The sequence below is a fragment of the Rhipicephalus microplus genome, chromosome 3 (genome assembly GCF_043290135.1).
Source record: "Rhipicephalus microplus isolate Deutch F79 chromosome 3, USDA_Rmic, whole genome shotgun sequence".
NCBI lineage: Eukaryota > Metazoa > Arthropoda > Arachnida > Ixodida > Ixodidae > Rhipicephalus > Rhipicephalus microplus.
Window position 1 is genome coordinate 53,454,010 of NC_134702.1, and position 26,048 is coordinate 53,480,057.

Sequence of the window (26,048 nt, forward strand, 5' to 3'; positions counted from 1 at the left end):
CCCCGTCGGCTCATGGAGCGACCTCGCGAGCGCGAGCGTCGTTTTCCCCTAGGGCTAGGGCTACATGAGGCTTGAGAATAGGAGGATCGAAGGATCGACTGCGGGGGGAGCTCCTCTTGCTGTCTGGCGCGCTCGAAGCGTCGTCGGCGAACAATGTACGGAGTCTTGAATCTATGTGCACATTCTTTACTGGCAGTAAGGTGCGGACCGCCACAAAACTTGCATATTGGGGTGCATTGGTGCTGCTCATCAGGGTTTGGAAGGCCGCATCCCCGACAGACGACGTCGCTAGGTGTTGGACAGACATCGGCGCGATGCCCGAGTCTTCCGCAGGCGTGGCATACGTCCACTTGCTTTCTATATAGGGAACATTTCAACAGGAGCGTTCCGTACCTGACAAAATTCGGTACCCGGTGCCCGTCAAAGGCGATGATCACAGTCTCCGTCTGAGCAATTCTCTTAGCTGCCAGTGCGAGCGGGTTTTTCTGGTTAACGATCTTGCCATCCAGCGTCGCAGGGTCGTCTTGCAACGGTATGCCACGTATGACCCCCTTGCGCGTGGAGTGTGGGGCAGTCTCGTACGCGCAGAGTTCGTGGATGTTGCCCGAGATGCGGATTTGCTTGAGGCGGGAGTATCGATCGGCATTTTCCCGTCTAGGAGTGCTGGCCACCATAATGTTTTGCTGTAAGTTCGGGCACAGAGTGTCTTGTGAGAGCTCATCGGGTCTGATGCCGGCGGCTGCAAGTATAGCGTCAGCCACCGCAGCCGCTCCAATTTTGGAGATATTCAGTCCACCTCTTGGTCGAATGACGATTTTGGTGTCTTTTTTTTGGAAGAACCGGCATTCGGCCTGCCCTAATAATCTTGGACTTCAGCGCTGCGCCGCTATGCTTGTCGCCACGGGACGCCGAAAGCGTTGCTGCGGCGTTAGGGCCACCTCCCCGCGATTTGGCGTTAACTCTTCTGGCGCCCGCAGTTTGCCATCCCTGGTCTTGAGTGACTTCCTCCGGGGAAATGTTTTCTCCCTCTACTCGATATTCCATCATGGTAACGGACGAGTGGCGCCGAGCCACCCCTGAGGCCGGCTGGGTGGCCTAGATGAGCTAGGCCTAGGCCTGGTCTCCGAAGTGCTCGTTAGGTGAGACGCCGCCGACGGAGGCACAAAAATGTCCGTAAAATGGTGAAAAATCACTCACTGTGGCAAAAGAGGATGTCCGCGTGGTCCTTAGAACTTCGCGGAAAAGATTTGCACAAATAAACATGGATACTCGACGACAAAATACTAGAAAAGTTGGCAAAATCCGGGAGCCGACGCGAGCACGTCTTGACTCGCCGCCGCCAGCGTCTCCTCCGCTAACGGTCAGCGATGAATTTTTGGGCATGGAGAGAGGGTAGCCGGTTCCACCGCAAATGCATACGGAGTGTACAACCAGTCGTGATTTAAATGACGTCCAGTCGCGGTGGTGTAGTGGCTAAGGTACTCGACGGCTGACCCACAGATCGCAAGGTCCAATCCCGGCTGCAGCGGCTGCATTTTCTATGGAGGCAGAAATGCTGTGGGCTCGTGTGCTCAGATTTGGGTGCACGTTAAAGAACCCCAGCTGGTCGAAATTTCCGGAGCCCTCCACTATGGCGTCTCTCATAATCATGTGGTGGATTTGGGATGTTAAACCTCACATATCAAATCATAATTTAAATGACGAGCCGTCGTTGCCGAGGCGAGCTTTAAAATAAGTGTGATTAGAAAAAAGAACTAGGAAGCTTTAGCCTGTGCCTCCTAGAAGGCATGGCTTTAGCCTGCGCAGCATTTCATATATCAAAAAGCATTGAACGAAGCAATAACGTTTTGTCAGTGACAGCAGATATAGTTGCAAAAATGCGGCGATACTGGAAGGGGAGTTGAGGTTTAGTTTGTTAAATTACATAGAGGTGGGAGGGCGGACATAACATCTGTCTTCTTTTCCGCTGAATTTAGACTCGCGCACAACAACAGAAGGACACAAAAAGGAATGCAGGTAGGCAGACGACGAAGCACAACTTTGTGTCCTTCTTGTGCACCTGTTTTTTTTGTGTGGAGTAGCCTATATCCAGATGAATTACCAACAAGCTTAAGAAATCCTCCTGAAGTTCTTTACCGGCATGTTCGCCGTGCTCACGCACGTGTTGTTTGCTAGCGTTGGTTGGAAGACATCTGGCATAGCGTCGGTTTTGGTGCTGCCATGGGCTTCGGCAGGTTTTTGTCTGGGAAGTGCAAGGCCGTATTGTACATCGAGGGAGGGAGGACCAACCAGAGCAGGTGCCCTTGTGCACACCCCTGCTTATCGACGCCCATGGGTACTGGCGATTAGAGCCGATTTTTGTGGCAAACGATCGGGTTCTAATAGAGCAAGGTATAGGCGATGTCACCGATGACGACGACAGGTAATAGTGTGGTAATAGTGTTTGTTTGACTGCTCGGAATGAAAGAGCTTGCACGATTTGTCTACCCAGAGTCGAGTAGCGGCGGAACGCAAATTTGATCCACAATAGCACTCGTTCAAATCGTAAACATTAATACGCAGCCCCCCCCCCCCCCCCCCCAATTTCATGGCGTACCTCGGCTGGCTTCTCCGATACTTTGGGTCATGAAAGCCAGTATGTTAATGACTCAATGATATTTGTCAATCAGCCAATGAGCGTGCATTCTCGAACTAAAAAAGACATTTCCGATACGAATAGCACAGTTGATTTCACGGTCACGCACGTTGTCATAGCTCTTGTGTAGCTAGCTATCCAAACGGTGTTCGTATATCACTTGCATGAGTGTTTGCAAGTTTGGTAAACAGGTGCTATAATTTATCTTATTTTTTATTTTGATGCTTTCAGAATTGAGAGTTTTATGAAGAATGATGCGCCCGTGATTATAAATCGAAACACGAACGTCAGGGTGTGGGAAATCGCCAAGTTCCTGGTGCTGGCGTCGAGATACGGCTACACCGTCATTCTCGTCGACATGCCGCTTCATTTCGTCTTGGATCCAAAGGTAAACATTATACTGATTCTTCCATGAATGCACACAAATGCACAATTCGACGCTGTGAACCACGCAACGTCAATGTTTCCGTGGGGTACATGTACAGTACCTAAACTGCGTTGTTCACTGCATCATTTCATTCTGGTGTGGGTGCATTGTCATTGAGAATGTCTAGTCTTGTTTCATTCTGTGCTAGGCAAAATTTGTCGGCAGTCATACTTAGACCGTTACCATGATTCAGTTTTGCACACAAGCCTACTTGCCCCTGTTGGAACAATACAAATTTATCGGGGCACTAAAAAGACACATGCATAGGTGAATCCGCTGGCACCTAGCGGGTGTTTAATATCCACAACGTATGACGTGCGTGCTAAACGTCAGGGACCACTTAAATAGAATTGATAAAAAGGAATGCCATTCCACGGTGGCACCCGGGAACTCGCCTTCGAAGAGAAGCAAAAGCTTTTACATAACGCCAGTGCATATAACTATTTCACTTCAGCATTTCCTTTTGCTATAATTTGTCCCTATTTCTTTAATTGTGACCTTATTCGTCGCTCTAGTATAAATCATGAATAACGACACCATTGGAAGCAAACGCCCCGCCGCGGTGGTCTAGTGGCTAAGGTACTCGGCAGCTGACCCGCAGTGCGCGGGTTCGAATCCCGGCTGCGGCGGCTGCATTTCCGATGGAGGCGGAAATGTTGTAGGCCCGTGTGCTCAGATTTGGGCGCACGTTAAAGAACCCCAGGTGGTCTAAATTTCCGGAGCCCTCCACTACGGCGTCTCTCATAATCATATAGTGGTTTTGGGACGTTAAACCCCACATATCAATCAACTATTGAAAGCAAACAGAAACAAGTCTGCATCTCTCTGGCTAGTGCGCATGCGCATACGTTGCCCGTCTCGCCCTGCAACAGAGTGTAGGGGCAGCACTATATTTGTCAAGCAGCTTTGGGACAGTAGGTGCGAACTGGGGCATGCATATCCTCGGCTTGCACAGGTACTGACGGCAACGAACAACAAAGGCCTGGGCGAGTCCTACATCACCCAGCGGGTTAGGCAGTGGGAAGAGGTGCATCCGTTCGCCACGGGTTGGGCGCCGAGACCGAGAGACGCGGCGAAGCTGCTGCATCGCTACCGACAGCTCAGGGAGGCGTTGCACGAGGCTGATCGTAAGTGAAAAAAAAAAATGAAAAAAATTGTGGAACTTAGTCGTTAGATCTTGATTGGAATGTTTTTATAGCAGCAGCACACCAATAATAGCTGAAACTTGTATTCATTCACCCTTGCTCAACCAGCATTACTTACTTTAGGCAACGTTACCTAGCTTACATAAGTCGTTAGTTAATCATTAGCCGAGAGTAAGCGCTAGCAGTCACTTAGACATTTGTAGCCAAGATTACATTTAGCCAGTATTAGCTTACGGCATCATCTTAGCCCATACTTTCAGTCATTTAGTCATCGTTTGCTGACATTAGGCAGTACTTGTGAACATCGGCCATCATTTAACCGTCATCTTATAGTCACTGCCAATTGAGGCGGGTAGTATGCATGTTAATGCAGTAGAAGTTGGATTCGTTCAAATATTAATTATCGCTAACGTCATAGCGATCATAGCGCGCACCATATCTTGTCGCAAAACTTCGGAGTGTTCGCATAAAAAATAAAGGAAGAAAAATAATTGTAAGTCAAGTGATAACTTCACCAGTGTGTATGAACGAGTGGTGTTCGAAACAGAAACGTTTTCTTCTTGTGTAACGAGCGTACGATGGTAAAAAAGATACAGCAGGAGGGGGGGGGGGGATTCTAATATATATAAGGAGCTTTCCCAACAGTTAGAGATTGCAATTCAAATGTCAATGTGCGAGCTTGCTACATAGTTAGGCCAGTGCCTTGAAGGGAGGGAAACGTTCAAGCTAGTGTTTACGCGCACTACGTTTCTGGCACGTTTAGTTGTTTGTTTATGTAATTACTTGCTTTGTGGCTGCTCTTTTTGCTTTCTGTCTTTTTTTTTTTTTTGATCAGCTGCTCTGGCACCAAAAGACATCGCCAGCAGCAACGTGTTCCCTTTCTGCCTGGCCAGGGTTTGTGTGTTCGGGAGAACCACAGCGGAAAGCAACTACTGCAGCAGCGAGAAGGTGCCCTCTTTTTGGGATGTTTGCAAATCCCTGTTTGTGTGATCATGATCGCACGTACGACAGCGCATGCGGCTGTACGACTTGAACAAGGCCTATGGTTGGTCCTTTCACTCCTAAACATTTTCTTGCTATGTTTGCTGTCTAGTTTTTTTTCATTCATTAGTTTGTTCCCACGAGAACTAACTACACCAAAAACCATGTATGCTATACGAAACATTAAAATTGTGAAACTTTCTTGCATGCTCGAAAAATGAAAAAAAAAATTAGCACAGGATGTAAACTTAAGGAAGTTCATGCAGTAGTCCGAAAATGTTTTTAATGCAAAAGTATCTTGCGTAGAGTAATTATTCACTACTCAAGCTTGTATAGCGTTATACTGTAGCGAAACGTCAGGGTTGTTCAAGTTAGGCGCATCGGACGACCAGGGAGACGAATAAGTGTGGGTGAAACTCCGCGGAGGCAATCGAAGAGACGTCAACACGATGATTTCGGGGAGCACTCATTGGGGGTTTATTTAGCTAACACGACTTCAATTCACAAAATGCACTGGGTCACAAAGACAAAACATAGAAAATGGTGGCATACCCCTCGGCCTGCATAGCTGGTCTCCAGTGGGGAGATCCGCTGTTGACCCCGACTCCGCTCTGTTTTCAAATTCAAACATCGTCTTTTTAACCCTTGGTCGAACAAAGAGTCTTCACGAAAACCAATCACATGTTGGGACTCGCAGCATCACAACCAATCACAGAAACACTTTCATAAAAGGCACTACATTTGTAAAAACCTCGTCCCCAAAATGAAACACGCAAAGGGAAAGGTCCTCCGCACGTGACACTCTCTCCCATGCCAGGCCGTGCTGCCCAACCTTACTCGTGCTGCCTCCTTCGGCCGACTACCGTCGGCGGCCGTTCCCACGCTTGGGCCCCGTCCGATCTTTCATTAACTGTTGCTTCCTAGCAGCGTCCTTGAGAGCGATGGGTACACCATTGGGCTTTGTGCGCTTACCAGGTGTACATGCGACAGTGAGATGCCCCGACATCCTAACAACAGCGCGGGAGAATATGGTCGTTTACCTGCCGCCACTATGTCTCGGTCAGGCTAAGTGGTCGCGTCCCCATGTCATTCTCAATGACACGCGTGCCTGCCAACAATGGCTTAGACTCAGACGGTGGCGCCGGACCTGCCTCTTGCTAGACGCTTTTCCGAGTAAGCATTCCCCTTCTAATCCCGAACGGGGGCGACCTTGACTGCTCCGTTTGTAAGCCGTAAAAGAACAAGATTCTCCGCGAAACCTTGCTCTCGCGACAATACTATGATAAAGAAAATGCAAATATAAGATATCTTGGCGATATTTTCAAAAACGTACAGGGCGGAAATTTGCAGTAATATTGTTGAGCTTTGAACATGTTATATTAACCCTTTGGCTTAGTATGTAAACCCAATTTGGTATTAAATCGAGGAACGATACTTTCAGAATCATTTTTGTGACAATCAGTGCTCAGATGACATTTTGCAAAATGTCGAAGGCTCCTATGCAACATACATATTTTTTTCTTCGAAATACTCTAGCAATTCACTCTTTTCGATGCGATAAGTCAGCATGATTTTTCTCGAATACATTTGAAATGGTCGCCAATATGGCTGGGCCTTTGGTGCGGGATGACCCTACTGGCAAGTCCACTGTTTGTTTGATCCCTCCACACATGATTGATATGTGGAGTTTAACGTCCCAAAACCACAATATGATTATGAGAGACGCCTTAGTGGAGGGCTCCACAAATTTCGACCTCCTGGGGTTCTTTAAGCAAGACAACTGTCTGAAGCATTTGAAAAGTTCTTGACGTCACGAAAATAAGTAAGTGCTATTGGATGACGCAAATTCTCTGTGAGAGAGACAGCGATGTCTGCGCGCGCAGCTCGCATTTTTAAGAGCAGACCTTCTTCAGGCTCTTCGTTCAGCTGTTTCGCATGACCAGAAAAGTAAGCTGCGTGCAAAGCAATATCTCGGCTGGAACGCGTTGTCTTCGTCTTCTTTCTCATCTTAGAACTGACGATAGATAAAGACAGCCTGCTTTTAAAGGGCCTCTAAACCACCCAGAGGCCGAAATTCTGTTGTGGTTGGGAAGTTGTGCACGCTTTACAACGAACATGGAGCCGTGATAATTTTTTGAACCGCTGTCGTAATAGCGGAGTTAGACATGCTCGATTATCAAAATGCGGCAATTATTTCTTTCGCTCTTTCCTTCCTGACCCTCCTTTGGTGTTTCCTTCCAATGCCACTTTGCCCTCTCACAGGGCACCCCACCCTATCTGGCGCGGCATCTGTCATCACCGACGCGCTGCTCGAAAAACCGTCTTCTTCCGGGTGCCGTGACTCCGTCCCTCCATCGACTTCGGGCAACACGATGAACAACAAGCAGTGCGGACAACTGCTTGCAGACTAACCCGAAGTCGTACGCTCTTGCTCGACGAATCACAGCATATTTTTGCTGCTTGTCAGAGATTCAATTTCTCGACGTCATGCGGAGGTCCGAATTTCTTACTAAAAATGAGGGATTGTTTCTTGAAATTCTGGAACGCTCAGAATCGTTGATCGCGACGGCATTCTGCACACGATGCACGTGTTTACTTGTAAGGTTTGAAAAAATATCGGAGGCGATTTAGGGGCCTTTTGACGGCGTACACTTTGGAAGTGAGGACAGTTACAGTACACTTTTTTTTGTGCCATCTATTAATTTGGCGGACATTAAGACCTGTGGCCAACACATCCATTGAGGTTGACACGAATGTTGTGCGATGCAGGTTTTTTTTTGGCACAAAGCAGACAGAGAGAGAGAGAGAGACGGGCTGAACAGAGACACAAAAGACCTTGCTAATTAAGACTTTGCTAATTAACAGTTTGATGATAATCTAAATTTGTCGCAAGTGCAGCTGTGTTAGTCCGGCCCTGCACCTTTAGACCTAGCTGCCAAGTTTTACTCGCAAGTTTTAGCCGTGTAGACCTCACCACGAATCCCAATCAACCAACACACGCATGCAGGTTAAGAAAGCCTACGGGAGGCACGACACCGTTCGTGTATTCGGCTATGCCGCGACGTGTGGCTTCGTGTTCGCCATGGCGGAGCTCACCGAGGAGCAGGCGTCGCTCATCAAGAAAGGCGACTCCGGCAGCTCTGCGGACAAAGTCGGCCACGAGGAGGTGGATGATTTGGCTGAGCGCATGTGCCTCAGCCTGAGCCCTTCCAATTGGGAGGACGTCTCCTGCATCGTCGATCTTGCAAAGTTCGCTGCCCCAGAAATAGGCGGCGGGGACGACGGGGAAGACGCCTTGCGCCTAGCTGCGGACAAGACTGATATCAAGAGTGAGTTTCCTTGAAATGAGTCGGACAAGTAATTGAATTGAATTGAATTGGTTTGCAGCTGAGTTACGAGGATGTTTAGCCAGCAGGAGCTGCAATCTGCAGCTCGAGATGAACGGCTAGCCACCTCATGCGCAGGGCAAGTTCATAGCTGGCAAATAATAATAAAACAGACTGCGCATTTCAATGTAGTAAGCGCAAGTGATTACGGCTCAAACAACTCATATCAGAAAAAAAGACGTTTCTTTCAAGCGTAGCAAATAAGGTTAATAAAAACGAGCACGAATCTCGAACATGAGTATTTGCAGACAAACATTTGGCGTGGATCATACCAAGGCAGCATAGATATATATGGACCATATTTTTTAGGTTAGATTTGATGTCTATGCATGTCATATGTTTTGTGGGCTAGGGTAAAACAAAAGACACTGCTTATAAGCATGCTTGAGGGTTTGCAAGCCACAGTAATATCACAGTAATAATAAGCCACAGCAATGAAATTCATCACCCAAGCAGTATACAATTGATTAACCAACAGAAATTGAAACATGTGGCCCGGTGTTCAGCAGTAGTTTCAACCCGACGCTGCACTGAAGCCTTTTGCAATTATTGGTTACATGTTCGTGCTTCATAATGAGGTTAGACACACGTTTTGCTTGGGTTTACCTGAGTGTTTTTTTCACATGCCCCACAATGTGCCTCGCATCATCACGGACATGGAGGAAGATAATGAGCGGTTAACTAAGAACAATGTAAGTAATAGTAGAGCCAAGGGAGATCGCTTGTGACACCGTTGCCGAATAGTTTTTCATTTCTACTAGCCATATACAAATTTCGCCGTAAAAATAAAATTCGCAGTTTCGCCGCAAGGGCGAAACAATGAACATCATAGAGAAAATTGGGGGACTGTTAAGCTTCGCCATAAAGAGCTGAACGCGATAGCGAAATCCAACCCCTGGTGCGCCCTTCAACCGCTGAGTGCATACTTTTTATCTAAAGCAAGAGTCGCATGGCCTCTAAGATATTAGCCTCGAGAACGAACACTGGCGTCGCTGTGGTCGTGGCGATGTGACGTCACGGCACGGACTCGCCTGCTCCGCCGGAGCTCTTCGCCTTTTTCAGCGCCCCTTGTGTACGCGCTCTTTAGCGATACGTTGGTGATTATTCTTCAATTTCGTGGCGCCGATATCTCAACACACAAGGTGCAAGGTTTCACAACTAGTGAAAGTTTTTAAAGCTGTCAGAAGTTTCCATAGTTAAGCTTAGGATAGGCAGAACACTGTCCGAACTTAAGATTGATTGTGAACACGACGATTCAAGAGAAGACGTTTGTTGTTTCTATCACGTACACCACAAAATAGGTGCTAAAAAATATGCTAAGTGGTAAATATGCCACTGCCAGGACTGTGGATGCACCTAGACTTTTCGAGAACAAAGGTTCTTTTCCGCCATCGCGACCAGCTGACAAATTAAAATTTTTGAAACGTGCAGCACACTGCTCAATACGAAAGAACGCACAAAAAGAACACACACAGGATGAGCGCGAACTTTGTCACAGTTGTTATTTCACTGTGTTTGGAAAGCGTGCTCTTTTTTTCACAAATGGAGAGACTGCGGCAAGCGAAGTGAGCTTTGTGCGCCAGGAAACTACAACGCAATCGTTCCGGTGAAAACCCAAAGCGTACAATTCTGCTCCAACGCGAGATAAGCGCACACGCGCTTGGGCGTCTACACCGGGCGTGCCCTTAACGCGCGTGCCCTTAGCGCCGTCTCCCCATCTCGCTGGTAAATGCTGGAACACGCTATTTTCCTCGAGACCATCACGACCAGAAATGAGTGGTGTATATAAATAGCTCGCCGTTGGAACGTTTAAGAACGTGCATTTTGTAGCTGAGCGGTTAACGCCGCGCGCTGCGGAGCGAGAAACCCCTCGCTCTATTCCTCGCGTTGGAAACAGTTTTCTGGATTATTTTAAAAGCGAATGCATTTCTTAGTCGGGCTATGTCAGGCGTCCCGCTGCGTCCGCGTGCTGGCAGGTGTTCTCTTTGCTCTCACTCTTTCTCCCATAGCAACAAGCGCGGGTGCGCGTGCTTAACCTCGCCCCTTGTCACAGAACAAGCGCTAAAAAAGAGCGCGCCGCCAAATCCTTGCGACAACGGGCGGCAGAAACGCCGCGAGGTAAAAAGAAAAAGAAAGAAAGCAAACATCCAGGGCTCCCGGGCGCGCGCTCTCCCCGCAGAAGCACGGCTTCGCAGCCGGCAAGAAAGGTCAACCTGCCACGGAGCAACAGAGAAGAAAACGGCGGAGGAGCAGAGGATCGACCTGGATCGAGCGACGAGACCACGGTGGACAGTACGAGCATTAGAACGAACGATTGACAAGTAAGGAGTCATTGTTAACCGCCTCAATATTAGCAAAGAAGTGATAACGAAGAAAAGGAAAGCGCTTCGCTCCCAGATCACGCGACTGATTAACGCAGCCGAGTAGAAAATGAATGATGGAGCTAACCGGGAGCAGCTGCTTACAACGCAGGCGCCGATTAAACCAATAAGCGACAGTCTCAAGAGCGCAAACGAGCAAATGGAAAAGTTTCTAACAGAAGACAATGCTGAAGCTGAATTCGAAAGTGTCATAGAGTACGACATGAAATTAACGGCGATCTTATCTGCAATAGAAATCAGACTTCGACAGCCTGAACAATCGGATTCAAGCGATAGGACAAGGCAGGTGACGCCCTCAAGTACGGGACAAGGAGCAACGGAACTAGTTAAGCTACCAAAGCTTGAAATGGTAAAGTTTGGGGGAAAAACTTTGGAGTGGAACCGCTTTTGGTCTCAGTACGAGTCGGCAGTTCACCTGAGACCGAACATGAGCAAGGGACAGAAGTTCAATTACTTGTTAGCATCACTAACCGGAAAAGCTGCGGCTGCTATTGAAGGATTTCAGTACTCGGCAGAGGAAAATTATGATAACGCAATCAAAATACTACAAAAAACGTTCGGAAATCGAGAACATTCCATTGAAATGCACATGAATGAGCTATTGAGCTTGGAGAAAGTGAGGTCTGTTCAAGATACCGATGACTTAAATAGGCTAGTACAGAGAGTGCAAGTTAACATATTGGCACTCAAGTCACTAAAAGTGGAAACCGAGAGCTATGCGCCGATGTTGTTACCGGTATTGAAAAGAGTAATTCCACCAGAATTATCAGTGCAGTTCAAGTCAAAAAAGGCTATGAGAAACAGCTCAGCTTCAGAAAATGGCGAGCAAAACAACGCAACGGGAAAAGCGTGCGAGGAAAATCTGGACAGGCTTATGTTATTCTTAAGAGAGCAAGCGGCTTTTCGTGAAGAAACACAACGTGAACAAGAGAGGATAACTGCAAAACCAAGAGAGAACCGCGGACAGATGCGCACAACTTCAAGCTTCTATAGCTCAGCGGACAGAATATGCTTATTCTGCAAGCAGAAAACCCACGCACCGAAAACTGTCGTAGAAGCATTCCAATGGATGAAAAGAAAGCTATGCTTACCGAAAATAGAGCATGCTTCAGGTGCACGCGACCAAACCACACTGCACGCATTTGCAAGGCCCAAGTAAAATGCAAGCAATGCAAGGGACGACATGCCACGTCAGTGTGTAGAACGGTGATGCAGAAAACAAGGGCAGAGCTGGTCTCAACAGCGCAAGCCGAAGCGATGACGTCTACGCTACACGCAACCGAAAATATCAAGCATAAGTTTGTGCTTTTGCAGACGGCTGTAGCGTGCGTAGAAGGAGAAACATGTGGCCGACATTGCCATTTGTTATTAGACAGCGGAAGTCAACGTTCATTTATTGAAGCGGGATTAGCAAAAGAAATAGTTGCGAAGGTGTTGCGACAGGAAAGGCTGACGATTGGTTCATTTGGAGGAGACGAAAAGGTCAAACTAATGAACGTCGTGCAAGTGACTGTAGGATCACGAGAAACAAGCTGACAACAGTGATTGAAGCGTTACAAGTCGACGTCATCTCGCACAGTTGTATACCCACTCCAACGAAGAAACTCAGCGAGAAAATGAAACTTCTAAATATGCAAGTGGCTGATCACAGGACCAAGACGACTGCAACAAATTCTGTAGAACTACTGATCGGCACAGACTATTATTGGGAATTCTTTACTGGTAGAACTCAAAGAATCGAGGACAGACTGATCGCTGTAGAAACTATACTAGGATGGGTACTGCAAGGGCCAGCAGAGCAAAGCAAGACAAAACTAACACATAATCAAGCAGTCATGGTTCTCAAGGTCGAAGCTGCGGAGACAGAACTACAGCAAGAGCTGCAGAAGTTCTGGAGCCTGGAGTCAATGGGGATCACAAGAAATAGTTTGGATAACACCGGAAATGAAGGGGTCGAAGAATTCGAGCGCAAGATTGCACAACAAAACGGTCGCTATCAAGTCAGCTTGCCATGGAAACAGGACGTAAACTTGGAAAGAAACAAGCAAAATGCGATAAAAAGACTACAGCAACTGACTAAAAGGCTGCAAAAAATGAAGGCATGCTGCATCGCTACGACAAAGCTATATCAGAGTACATGGCATTAGGAGTCGCAGAGGAGGTCCAAGAGCCATCAGAACAGCCAAATGCACTTTGCTACTACATGCCACATAATGCGATCATTAGAGAGGACCGAGCCACAACAAAGGTTCGAGTAGTGTTTGACGCCTCATCACATTCTAAAAAAGGCATGCCTCTAAACGAGATCCTAGAGGCAGGACCCAATTTGAATGAGGACATGCTATCGCTGCTCATTAATTTCCGAAAAGAAAAGGTGGCGTTAGTTGGAGATGTTGAAAAGGCATTTCTACAAATCTCTATACATGAAGAGGATAGAGATGCATTGAGATTTCTTTGGTGGAAGCATGATGCCGAAGGAAGGTTAATGAATGAAGTGCAAACATGGCGCATGACAAGAGTAACGTTCGGAACAACACCAAGCACGTTTATACTGGCAGCTACAATTAAACACCATTTGAAACAATTGGAAGACCAGTTTCCTGATACGACAAGGACACTGCAGAAAGCGATCTACGTGAATGATGTCATTTTGGGAGCAGCAACGCTTGATGAAGCAATCAAGTTGTACAAAAAGGCAAAGCAAGTGTTCAGAGAGGCAGCAATGAATTTGAGAAAATGGACATCCAATGAAGAGCGATTAAACAAAATAATTGATGAAAACGAAAGAGACGATTCTCACATAGATATTCGATCTAGAGGATTTACAATGCTTCTGGGCTTGATATGGAAACACTCAAAGGACATGATTTGCTTCCCTATTGAAAAGTGGAATTTATTAACAGATACAACGCACTTGACAAAAAGGGCTGTGTTACAAACCACAGCGAAAATATTTGACCCACTCGGTTTGTTGTCGCCGTTCACAGTACGCGCGAAAATAGGACTGCAGAGACTGTGGAAAATGAACGTCACGTGGGATGACCAGCTCCCTAAAGATGAATGCGACAAATGGAAGAACCTTATGTCTGAAGCGGAGGACTTTCGAGTTCTAGAAATCCAACGAGGCTACGCAAGCAAGAATCAACTAGTACAAGCATACAAGCTGCATGTATTTGCCGACGCAAGCCCATTAGCATATGGAGCGGCAGCATACTTGATAGCAGTATACCACGATGGAAGCAAAGAATCAAGGCTAGTAACAACAAAAAGCCGCGTAGCTCCAATTAAAGAGCTGACATTGGTGTGACTTGAACTGATGGCAGCGGTGGTAGCATCAAGATTATGCGACTACATCAAAGGTCACTTCAACGAAAGCTTTCAGGAAATACACTGCTGGACGGACTCGATGATTGTGCTGCACTGGATCAAGGGAACAAGCAAAAGAGATCCTTTTGTTGCCAACAGAATCGCAGAAATTAGAGAAAAAACACTTCAAGCAAGCTGGTCATTCGTTCAAAGTGACGACAACCCTGCTGACCTACTTACACGAGGAATAAGCGCAAAGGCATTGATAACGTCAAAGTTATGGTGGAACGGTCCCGAATGGATAATATCACTGGAAAAGAACTTGGTAAGCATAATTGGCACAAATACAGACGTGGAAGACCAGCATAAAACACAATGTCACCAATGCATGGGAAGATCCGAAATAGCGCCAATCTTGGAAATCGAAAGGTATTCATCATACGGACGGCTTATAGGAGTGACAGCATGGGTGTTCAGATTCATAAACAACACAAGAAAGGAAAATCACAAAGGGCCGTTGACAGGAAAAGAGGTAACAAATGCAGAGAAATACTGGATAAGACAGACCCAAATATTACTGAGACAAACAAAGGGTGAGGCCTATTCGAACGATCGATCATTTGAAATTAATGGACACGAAATCTACCTTGATGACGATGGAATCATCAGACAGAAAGGACGATTGCAGTGCAGCCAAGAATTCAACAAGCACGTAATAGTAATTCTAAAGGATGAGCATTTCACGGAACTGCTAATACGTCACGTGCATAAAATGGTATCACACGGAGGAGTTCAAGTGACGCTAGCGCAACTCCGAACTAAGTTCTGGATATTGCAGGGTAGACAAGCAGTGAAAAGAGTTCTAAACAAATGTGTCGTCTGCAAGAGGCATAACTCCAGACCGGCGGCTCAAGACATACCTCCACTTCCGGCAGACAGAGTCACTGAAGCAGAGCCATTCAAAGTTACGGGAGTTGACTTCACAGTACCTCTTTACGCAAAGGACAAGTACCAGATTGTGAAGCAATATGTACTGATATTCACCTGCGCGGTAACAAGAGGAGTACACTTGGAAGTTACCAACGATTTGTCATCGTCGAGTTTTCTACAAGCATTCCGACGATTTACAGCTCGACGGGGAATACCAGCCGTAATATACTCGGACAACGCCAAAACATTTAAAAAAGCTGGAACGGAAATCAACAGAATGCTCAAAACAATTAACAACGAGGTCTTAAAGAATTACTGCAGTGGCCAACAAATTAAATGGAAAACAATAGCCGAGTGCGCGCCATGGTGGGGAGGATTTTACGAGCGCCTCATAAGAAGCTTGAAGACGTCGATACGAAAAATAATATCGAAAAGCACAGCTTCGGTAGAGGAGCTACGCACTATTGTAGCAGAAGTTGAAGGAACACTCAACAATCGACCATTGACTTACGTATATGGAGAACCTGACGAGCCAATGCCACTAACGCCGGCAGACATCATAGGTGGACGGCGACAGCTTCAAGACGGACAAACAAGACTATACAACGGTGACATTGAAGACGCATGGCGACGCAGATGCAAACTCGTGCGCGCTTGGTGGAAAAGATGGCATCAAGAATATATCAAGAAAATAGGAGCTACGGTCAAAGCCAAGACACGGCAAGCAAAACCACTCTCACGGGGTGACATCGTGTTGGTTGAGGACAAGGCTCCAAGAACATTTTGGAAAATGTGCCGGATTGAAAAGCTCTACCCTGGGCGAGACGGAATCACAAGAGCTTGTCTCCTTCGCACAGGCAAAAAAGAGCTTCTAAGAAGATCGGTGAACCACATATACCCAATGGAAGGTTGTTTCAAATAGCCCGCCAGAGCTTATCGCATTTCAACTTGGGCGGACGGGAGCCTATAAAATATCATCATCAAACGCCGGAAAAAGAAGAAAGAAGACTGCTGCCTGGAGCGAGCGCGCGCTACTTCACTTCTAATAAACCGTATTCGTTCGAAGCAGTCCCTGGTCTCGATCGTCTTAATACTTCCTTCATAAAACACTAGTGAAAATCTTTACGCCGCGCTGAAAATACGACGCCATGCACAAAAAAAAAAAAAAACGGCCGGCATCGTCTTTTGACGACATTTGCAGGGAAGCATGCATGCCAAAGGAACAAGCAGGATTTCGAACAGGCTACTCAACAATCGCCCACATCCTTACTATCAATCAGGAATAGAGAAATGCTCAGAATATAACCAACCACTATACATAGCCTTCACAGATTGCGAGAAGGCGTTTGATTCAGTAGAAATATCAGCCGTAATGCAGACACTGCGGAATCAGGGCGTCGATGAAGTATATATAAACATCCTGGAAGAAATCTACAGGGGATCAACTGCTACCATAGTGCTTCATAAAGAAAGCAACAGAATACCAATCAAGAAGAGTGTAAGGCAGGGGGACACAATCTCCCCAATGCTATTTACCGCGTGCTTACAGGAGGTTTTCAGAAGCCTAGAATAAGAACAGTTAGGGATAAGATTTAATGGAGGGTACCTTATGTCCTCGCTGATGACATTGCATTGCTGAGTAACTCAGGAGACGAATTGCAACTCATGATTACGGAGTTAGACAAGGAGAGCAGAAAGGTGGGTCTTAAAATGAATCTGCAGAAAACGAAAGTAATGTACAACAACCTCGGAAAAGAGCAGCGCTTCGAGATAGGTAATAGTGCACTTCAAGTTGTAAAAAACTATGTCTACTTAGGGCGGGTAATAACCGCGGAGCCGAACCACGAGATTGAAGTAACTAGAAGAATAAGAATGGGGTGGAGCACATTTGGCAAGCACACTCAAATTATGACAGGTAGATTGCCACTATCCCTCAAGAGGAAGGTATATAACAGCTGTCTCTTGCCGGTACTTAGCTACAGAGCAGAAACCTGGAGACTTACAAAGAGGGTTCAGCTTAAATTGAGGACAACACAGCGAGCAATGGAAAGAAAAATGGTAGGTGTAACCTTAAAAGACAAGAAGAGAGCACATTGGATTAGGGAACAAACGGTGGTTAAGGATATCATAGCTGAAATCAAGAAGAAGAAATGGACATGGGCCGGGCATGTAGCGCGTAGACAGGACAACCGCTGGTCGTTAAGGGTAACTAACTGGATTCCCAGAGAAGGCAAGCGGGTTAGGGGGAGACAGAAGGTTAGGTGGGCAAATGAGATTAAGAAGCTTGCGGGTATAAAGTGGCAGCAGCAAGCACAGGACCGGGTTAACTGGCGGAACATGGGAGAGGCCTTTGTTCTGCAGTGGACGTAGTCAGGCTGCTGCTGCTGCTGATGATACTGCTGCTGCTGCTGCTGCTGCTGCTGCTGCTGATGATGATGATGATGCGCGGCATTTTTTTGTTTTTTCGCGTTAAGATTAGGAAGATTCATTGCCGTGTTGATACAAACTCGGGCGATTGTTCGAAATTCTATTGCCTTACGGGAAAATCGGAGGAATTGGCAGGTATGTGTATATAACAGGCATATATATATACGGCGAAGCATCTACGAGTCCCGCACTTGTGTGACTGTGGCAGCGATGGCATAACTCGCAATAATGATGGCACCGACGAGTGTACAGACATGCGAGTGCCCACAAATGGCTCCTCAAAGGTGGGCCAGTCACGTGTCTATTTATACGTGCCGTTATTCCAATTACTGCCGCCCACTCTACAGTATGCTTGTCGGCCATCAGCCATTTCTAATATGGAAGTCTGATCGTTTATCGAGGCCGCTTGTCATTGCACTTGCCACATTTCACTGTTACCTTTCGTTGTTGCGTTTCATTGTTTCATGCACGACCACCGTTGATGCCTGCAGCAACCAAAGTGCTGCGCTGCCATATACGTGGGTGAATGTCGAGTCGAATTTTTGGCATGTGATAAGGGAAGAGTTAAGGGAGCTTTGCGAAATGCGAGAATTAGAAAATATCAGTCGCGCACACTCCAGGCTTCGCTTGCTTGCATGATCCCGAGTGTGGAAGACCTCTTATTTAAATTGAGTGATTCCTACGCCAGATGTAATTGTGACTAGGTATTCTTCAGTCCTCTGCACTGTACTAGCGATAGTGACTAACTGTAGCTGAGAAAACTATTCATTATGTGGGTCATGTATTTCACTTTTTTTAACATATCCATATAGTTATCCTAAATAGTTATTTCACTGTTATTAGTGTTAATATCCTTGTGTGTGTGCGTGCGCGCATCCTTTGTTGCTGCCTGCTAGGCGGGGTCTAGTACCACGTCAAGCCTTGATGCCTTTTTGTCCACGATACTCCATGTCGGCCGCGTGTTGAAATGGTCGTTGCATAAACTTGCTTGATTTGACAAACTGATTGCATTTGATGGTGCGATCAAAGGTGCAACAAGGACGTCTCATCTTGCTTGTGGCTATTGGAGCTCTCCTCTGTTGCCCATGTTGTAATTGCTTCCTTAATTTCGTAGTTTAGCGTTTGTCACACAGCTCCCGTTAATTAGGGAGGCGATCGCCGGGCTAATTCCAAGGGCCGAGGTATCGGCCCCCCGAACCGCACCACGAAAGCGTGGACAATTTAGAAGTGGTCCTATTTGGCGCGCCAGCGGTCGCCGGATGTGGCCCAAGGAACAAGCCAGAGCCGAGAGTTGATAAACAAACGAAATTATATTCTCAATAATTGCAGACCGAAACAACACAAAAGTATGCACTCTCCACGATAGTTGAGTACAATATATCACCAAACAAACAACGTACTACACAGTACAATCAGCCACACTAGAAACAACGGACACAGACAACAATACGCACTACAATGCAGTCGCATGCATTGAACAACCAAGAAACTGAAAGACTAAAGAGATAGAAAACCTATTCAGTCCAAAGTTCTTGGAACAAAAGTCTGGAGATACTCTTCCGAGAATCACTCACTCAAAGTCCAGCGTTGTTGTCGTTCCGCTGCCCTTGATTTTTCTCTTCCAGGAAACCTCGCCGAAGTTTCTCTTCCAGGAAACCTCGCTTCTTCAATTGGCCTCTCTCCAAGCTTCAATCTTCTTCGCCGGAAACCCGTCGGCTTCACACACGCAGCTGCTGCCACGCGTCTTCGCTCGATAGCGGTAAACACACACTCTTGCCTATAGCTCGAGTCGTCACCCTTCAGGTGGAAGTCATCTTCGTTTCCTGCTTTGTCTCTACGGACAAAACCTTCGCCGACTACACGGCGGAATCCCTACGCGCTCTGGCGCTAACTTCCGTCTTCTCCTGATCTCTCATCTCCGCTGCTCGGTTAAATATCTTCCGCGCGACATTCCAGAAAGTTCTCATTTCGTCGGCGCGATGCGCAGCGGAGGCTGGGGGAAGGCGCGAGACTGTACGAGGGCCGTCCCCGACAGATGACTCAACCCGGCATAACACGCCCCTTTCCTTCTAGAAATTTCGAGTGCTTGCTCGGCCTCCGATGTGGGGTGAGGAGGATCGTCGGCGAAGCCACGCTTCCGAGGGGAGAGAGTCGCGCGCCCGGGGAGCCTTCGATGTTTGTTTTCTCTTTTTTGTTCTTTTGTCGTTGACCTCGCGATGCCACTCTGGCGCTTCATCGCGAGACTTTGACGGCGCGCCCTTTTTGAGCGCTCGTTCTGTGACACCGACCCCCACTTTAAGAATATTATCTCATAATATTGAAAACGACACAAACGAGCGCGAACAGTCACCACACACTCTCAAAGACTGTAACATAGTCCGTCGCTCATGACACGTCACATTCACATTATATCACTTAATACAATTGGACATTACAATTCAATCTCGCACACATGAAATATAACCGCAGGTACATGAGTACAACGCTTCATCAAACATTCCAAACAATACAAACGTACAAGGTTCTGTCTTTACAACAATTGTACAACGCTATACATCACATCACAGCACAGACACTTCGACACTTGTGACACAGGATAACACAGCATTAACACAACATATGGCACTCAGCACTGCCAAACACATTCTGATTCGACTTCAGCACTTATCCTGTGTACTTTGAGCGGCGCTTGCGCCCTTTCTTGCGGTGCTCGCTCGATCTTTTCTTGTGTTTCCACGTTCTTTTTCGGCGAGCCCTTTTATAACTACGATATCTGAGGCGGCGTCTCAGCCATCGTTGTCACTTCCGACACCGTTAACGGGTCATAACGTTCAACGGGTTCTGTCTGTTTATTTACCAGCTCGTTCATGTCACGGCACTGGGCTTGTCTGGCCAACTCCGTCACTATTACACTGTCGGTCGGTTGGGGTCGTGCCGACGTACGTCTAGCTGCCCAGCACGTTAACTAATTCAACACGATCGTCTTCTCATTCGCTGTCTCTTGCACCGCGGCTTCACCTTGGGCTCTAGTGAGTTCCGTCACGAGATGCTCCTCCACTGTATCTCGCGGTCGCTGGGTTGGCGAGGGCTCTATCTTAGGGTCTTCTCCTAAACATTCTGGATCATTCGGTCCTCGCGCCCCGGCGATGTTTACGATGACAAGGTCGTAAAGGGGGGTCGTCATGCATAAAGCGGTAACATTCCCGCTGAAGTACGGGGTTTCAACCTCAATCTTTGCTTCGGGAAGCATCCGAACCGTACGGTCAATTAGGCAAACCGGTTTTGTTCTGCCTGTCAACTCACTTTCCCGTAGCAAATTTCTCCGCACGATAACCGTGGAGCTACCGGTGTCTCTTAGAACCGTAATCTTCTTGCCCGCAACCTTTCCAGGCAGCGTTGGCATTCCCTTCGTAACACCGGTTGGCTGTTTTGACATTACAGCAGCCACAATAGGAATTTTCTCCCGATTTTTCAACTCTACGAATCCATCGGTGACGGCATTATTATCAGATTGCGGTGCCGCTTGCACACAGGATACCTGGTGAGTTTGACTCACTCCGTTCCGACAAGCGTCTGCTTTGTGCCCATTCTGACCACATTTGAAACATTTTAATACCGTAGGGCTCGTAAAGTTAGTACGACAGTTGCTCGCGCGATGACCCACTCAGTTACACGGGAAACATCGCGGAACACTCTCCGGTGCACGCTTCTTTTAATCGGGTGCCGAATTTTTCGAATCTTCAGGACACTCCTTCTTGACCTTGGCCAAATTAGTTCCACCTTGCGCTTCCAAGAATTGATCAGCCAATTCAAGCATGTCTTCAAGTGACTTAGCTCTCCTCTCTTTCAAGTACAGCGACAGGCTTGGGTGGCAAATAGTAAAAATTATTCTCTAATTAGAAGCTCTCTAAGCTCATCGTACTCCTGCGCTGTCCCTGAATGTTCAATCTATCTGTCGAAATAGTGGCAAAGTCGGGCAGCATACTGCGTAGCCGTCTCACCATCTGCTGGTTTTCCTGTCCGAAATCTGTCCCGGAATCCTTCCACAGTAAATCTAAATCGCTTCAGCAAAGCAGCTTTCACCTTTGCATAGTTGGCTGCATCGGTCGGCGTCAGCCTGCCGTACACACTGAGCGCTTCACCACTCAAGCAAGTACTCAAAGCAGTTGCCCATTGATGTTCCGGCCAATTCTGGCTCCTTGCAATCGTCTCAAATCTATGAAGGTACGCGTCAAGGTCGTCCTTCCTCTCATCAAACGCTACGAGCAGCTTGCTTGGGTTCAAGCGGAAGCCGTGGTCCTCCCGTTCGCTGCTTTCAACTGTAGCTTGGACCGGAGTTTCACTTCGCTGTTGCAAACGGAGCCGCTAGAGTTCTATCTCGTGCTGTCGCTGCCGTTCTCTTTCCTCTCTTTCTTCTTTCGCCCTCTCAGCTGCCAGTCTTTCTCTCTCCAGCTCCAACTTCAATTGCTGCTCTCTTTCTTCTCTCAGCTGGCGCTCCTTTGCCTCTCATTTTTCTTTCGCCCTTTCAGCTGCCAGCTTTTCTCTCTCCAACTACAACTTCAATTGTTGCTCTCTTTCTTCCTTCGCCCTTTCAGCGGCCAGCCTTTCTCTCTCCAACTCAGCGGCTTTTTCTTCCTTGGCCCTCTCAGCTGCCAACCTCTCTCGTTCCAACTCAGCTGCCTTTTCTTCCTTGGCTCTCTCAGCTGCCAACCTCTCTCTCTCCACCGCCTCTTTCTCCTTCTGGCTTACCCATTTCCGTAGTTCGGCGCCAGAAAGACCCATCTTCTCACCAAGAGCAACTAACTTTCCGTGATCCATGGTGTCTCGCAAATAAAGTATTGCGGCGTGTAAAAAGTATCTGCCTAAATCAGTCTATCGGAACACTCTCCTGCACTCGTTAATGAAAACACTGAACAACACACAAAATCGTTCCGATAGCAGTATCAACCACTCGGGGCTCTTTCTCACAACTTTGGACACACTGTACACCAAAAGGTCCTGTCGTGGACGCCAGAATAATTGTCACATAGGTCCCGTTAATTAGGGAGGCGATCGCCGGGCTAATTCTAAGGGCCGAGGTATCGGCCCCCCGAACCGCATCACGAAAGCGTGGACAATTTAGAAGTGGTCCTATTTGGCGCGCCAGCGGACGCCGGCTGCGGTCCAAGGAACAAGTCAGAGCCGAGAGTTGATAAACAAACGAAATTATATTCTCAATAATTGCAGATCGAGACAACACACAAGTATGCGCTCTCCACGATAGTTGAGTACAATATATCACCAAACAAACAACGTACTACACAGTACAATCAGCCACACTCGAAACAACGGACACAGACAACAATACGCACTACAATGCCGTCGCATGCATTGAACAACCAAGAAACTTAAAGACTTAAGAGATAGAAAACCTATTCAGTCCAAAGTTCTTGGAACAAAAGTCTGGAGGATACTCTTCCGAGAATCACTCACTCAAAGTCCAGCGTTGTTGTCGTTCCGCTGCCCTTGATTTTTCTCTTCCAGGAAACCTCGCCGAAGTTTCTCTTCCAGGAAACCTCGCGTCTTCAATTGGCCTCTCTCCAAGCTTCAAACTTCTTCGCCGAAAACCCGTTGGCTTCACACACGCAGCTGCTGCCACGCGTCTTCGCTCGATAGCGGTAAACACACACTCTTGCCTGTAGCTCGAGTCGTCACCCTTCAGGTGGAAGTCATCTTCGTTTCCTGCTTTGTCTCTACGGACAAAACCTTCGACGACTACACGGCGGAATCCCTACGCGCTCTGGCGCTAACTTCCGTCTTCTCCTGATCTCTCATCTCCGCTGCTTGGTTAAATACCTTCCGCGCGACATTCCAGAAAGTTATCAATTCGTCGGCGCAATGCGCAGCGGATGCTGGGGGAAGGCGCGAGACTGTACGAGGGCCGTCCCCGACAGATGATTCAACCCGGCATAACACGCCCCTTTCCTTCTAGAAATTTCGAGTGCTTGCTCGGCCGCCGATGTGGGGTGAGGAGGTTCGTCGGCGAAGCCACGCTTCCGAGGGGAGAGAGTCGCGCGCCCAGGGAGCCTTCGATGTTTGTTTTCTCTTTTTTGTTCTTTTGTCGTTGACCTCGCGGTGCCACTCTGGCGCTCCATCGCGAGACTTTGACGGTGCGCCCTTTTTGAGCGCTCGTTCTGGGACAGCGTTTGTCTACAATTATTGGCCATTACATTAGTTCCCGCATCACCCCTTGTACAGTGCTTGCTTCTAGAATCCCAGCACAGTATATTTGTGTTTTGAAGCACCCTAAAATGTTATCCTCGTTCAGGCGATAACCGAGTGTCGTTGGCGCCATTTTTTTAAGGCACGCATCCATCAAGGATCACCATCATGCCTCTTGGCTCAGTGGAGGGCACCGACTACAGCTTCGCCCGAGCCGTCGGCGCCCCGTGGACATTGCTGGCGAAAAAGCTGCGCTCCTGGACTTCGCCAACAGCGGAAGAAGCCACGAAGAAAGTCGGAAAAGTTGAGGTCTACGCAGCCACCGAATCCGGTCGCGAGGCCTGCTGCCTCCTGGTTGATGAAGAGACTTGCGAACTGGACGTGGTCTTCACGGGCTACTACCAGCCATACACGACTCCGTAAGCTCCAGGCTCTTCTCATTGTTGCCATCGGCAATGCGACGAGTTGTACTGTACTTGCGGGGTTACTACCTTCAAATAACACATGCAGATCTCATTTTCAAACCAGATCATCAGGAGTGCATCGTGGAAATGGTCTTGTTTAGTTCGGAAAAAAAAGATATTGTTGTTTATTCTGTTCATGCATGTGGAGTCGCGCTTTTAACGAAAGCTGCAGGCAAAACTAGCAGTTGTTCAGTTTACGAATACAGCCGAGAAGCCAAGCTTTTTCGAAATGGGACGCAAACGACTGTGCACTTGGATCTGGCTACTGGCTTTCATATGACGGCGGTACGGTTGGGAAAGAGCCTGCTGCGTTCAGTGACATTACAAAACAAATATAGATTACAGAGGGCATATCTCGCCCCCTCACCCAAAATTAACAAAAAGACAGTCTTTCGAATGGAAGCAGTTACATACTAGGACATATCCGAGTCCTGCACTCTCGCAGATTATATATCCTGATATTTACAAAACGGACAGGTGCAAGTGTTGCGACTCCAGAGCCACTCTGGAGAATATCTTATGGGAATGTAGCGGGATTAGTGCCCATAACGAGTATGCAGCCTCTGGTGACAGCCTTCGCGCGTGCGCTGGGAAGCCGCAATGCTCAGCCCCGTTCTCGAAGACCAAATGTGGACCGTCCATCGGGCCGACAAAGCCACCAGGATCCAAGGACTCCTGGTCGCAACCTAGGCGGGGCCATTCGCCCACCCCATCTACTCGCTGGACTCTGAATAAAGTTCTTTCCTCCTCCCCCTCCCCCTCTGCCTGGCCGTGCCCAGGCAATAAAAACATGACTTGTGTTACATGGTTACACGTTCTGCTGGGAAACCCATCCCATTAGCGTTAAGAACACACGGTGAATGTATGTTTTTGTTTTCACCGTGCAGGCTGAGTCGGAACAGCTGGTCCACGACTCGAAATTTTGTTGGAGGTAGACCGTGGGGGCGCAGAAGCTACGATCGCTACTGAGTACTGAACGTGGTGCAGAAGAGAGCGCTCGGTCACTTCTTTAACAACGTTCAAGCCTGACCGACCAGTGTCCCCGGTGTTGCTGAAAGTGCGCCACTGCGGAGTCTTCCATTTAATGCTTGAACATTATTTTTTGTACCCCCGCTGCTGGCACAGCCAGTGAATCGTTGTTTTTGCTTCAGCCGTGTGCCAAATAAAAAATCATCATTTTTTTTAATATATAGCTCGCAGTGATTTATGCGTACCGTCGTGTGCGGGGGCGTACATGACAGAACATCTTCGAAGAAGCTTCAATTTGACGTCGACAGTGGTCCGCAGAGATTGCTATATCAAGCGCTGTTAGCCTGCACTACTGTACCTATACCAAAATTTGTTTCACTTGTGTTATGTTCTTTTCATGGCAGCGCGTTAACGGTCCGGCTTAAATGAGGTCGCTGTTTGATTAGCTTGTGAGCAAATATCTGTAAAAGTGTCCTTTTTTTTAAAGCATATAAATAATAACTTGTGTCGATTGAATTAGCTGCACACATTTGCTGCTCACTTACAACCGTTAGCTACGAATAAAACGAAATTAATTGAATTTGTATTGTTTAGGATTGATTAAAATAACTTTATTAGCATAATACTTAGGAGCTTCACTTATTCTTTTTAACCGTGTTTATAATTAAAGGATGTCGTTGAGAACAAGCGTTGCTGAGCGCCTAGGTGATGCCAGCAGAGAGATGGGTATATACATGCAAGAATTTGAAAGCAAATGTTGGACAAGCAAAAAGTCAAAGCACTTGGCTTGATGAAG

At 47.4% G+C, this 26,048-nt stretch overlaps 1 protein-coding gene across 3 annotated transcripts in view; it reads left to right on the forward strand.

Annotated features, from left to right (window-relative positions):
- Nucleotides 1-26,048, forward strand: part of LOC142803735 (2',3'-cyclic-nucleotide 3'-phosphodiesterase-like) — an 89,153-nt gene that overhangs the window by 18,352 nt on the left and 44,753 nt on the right. For all 3 annotated transcript variants that reach the window (XM_075889578.1, XM_075889576.1, XM_075889575.1), the window contains 3 exons: nucleotides 2,867-3,023; nucleotides 4,018-4,189; nucleotides 5,043-5,155. In XM_075889578.1, the coding sequence (XP_075745693.1) occupies nucleotides 2,880-3,023; nucleotides 4,018-4,189; nucleotides 5,043-5,155 (429 nt within the window). In that variant the 5' untranslated portion in view covers nucleotides 2,867-2,879. The remainder of the gene's footprint in view (nucleotides 1-2,866; nucleotides 3,024-4,017; nucleotides 4,190-5,042; nucleotides 5,156-26,048) is intronic.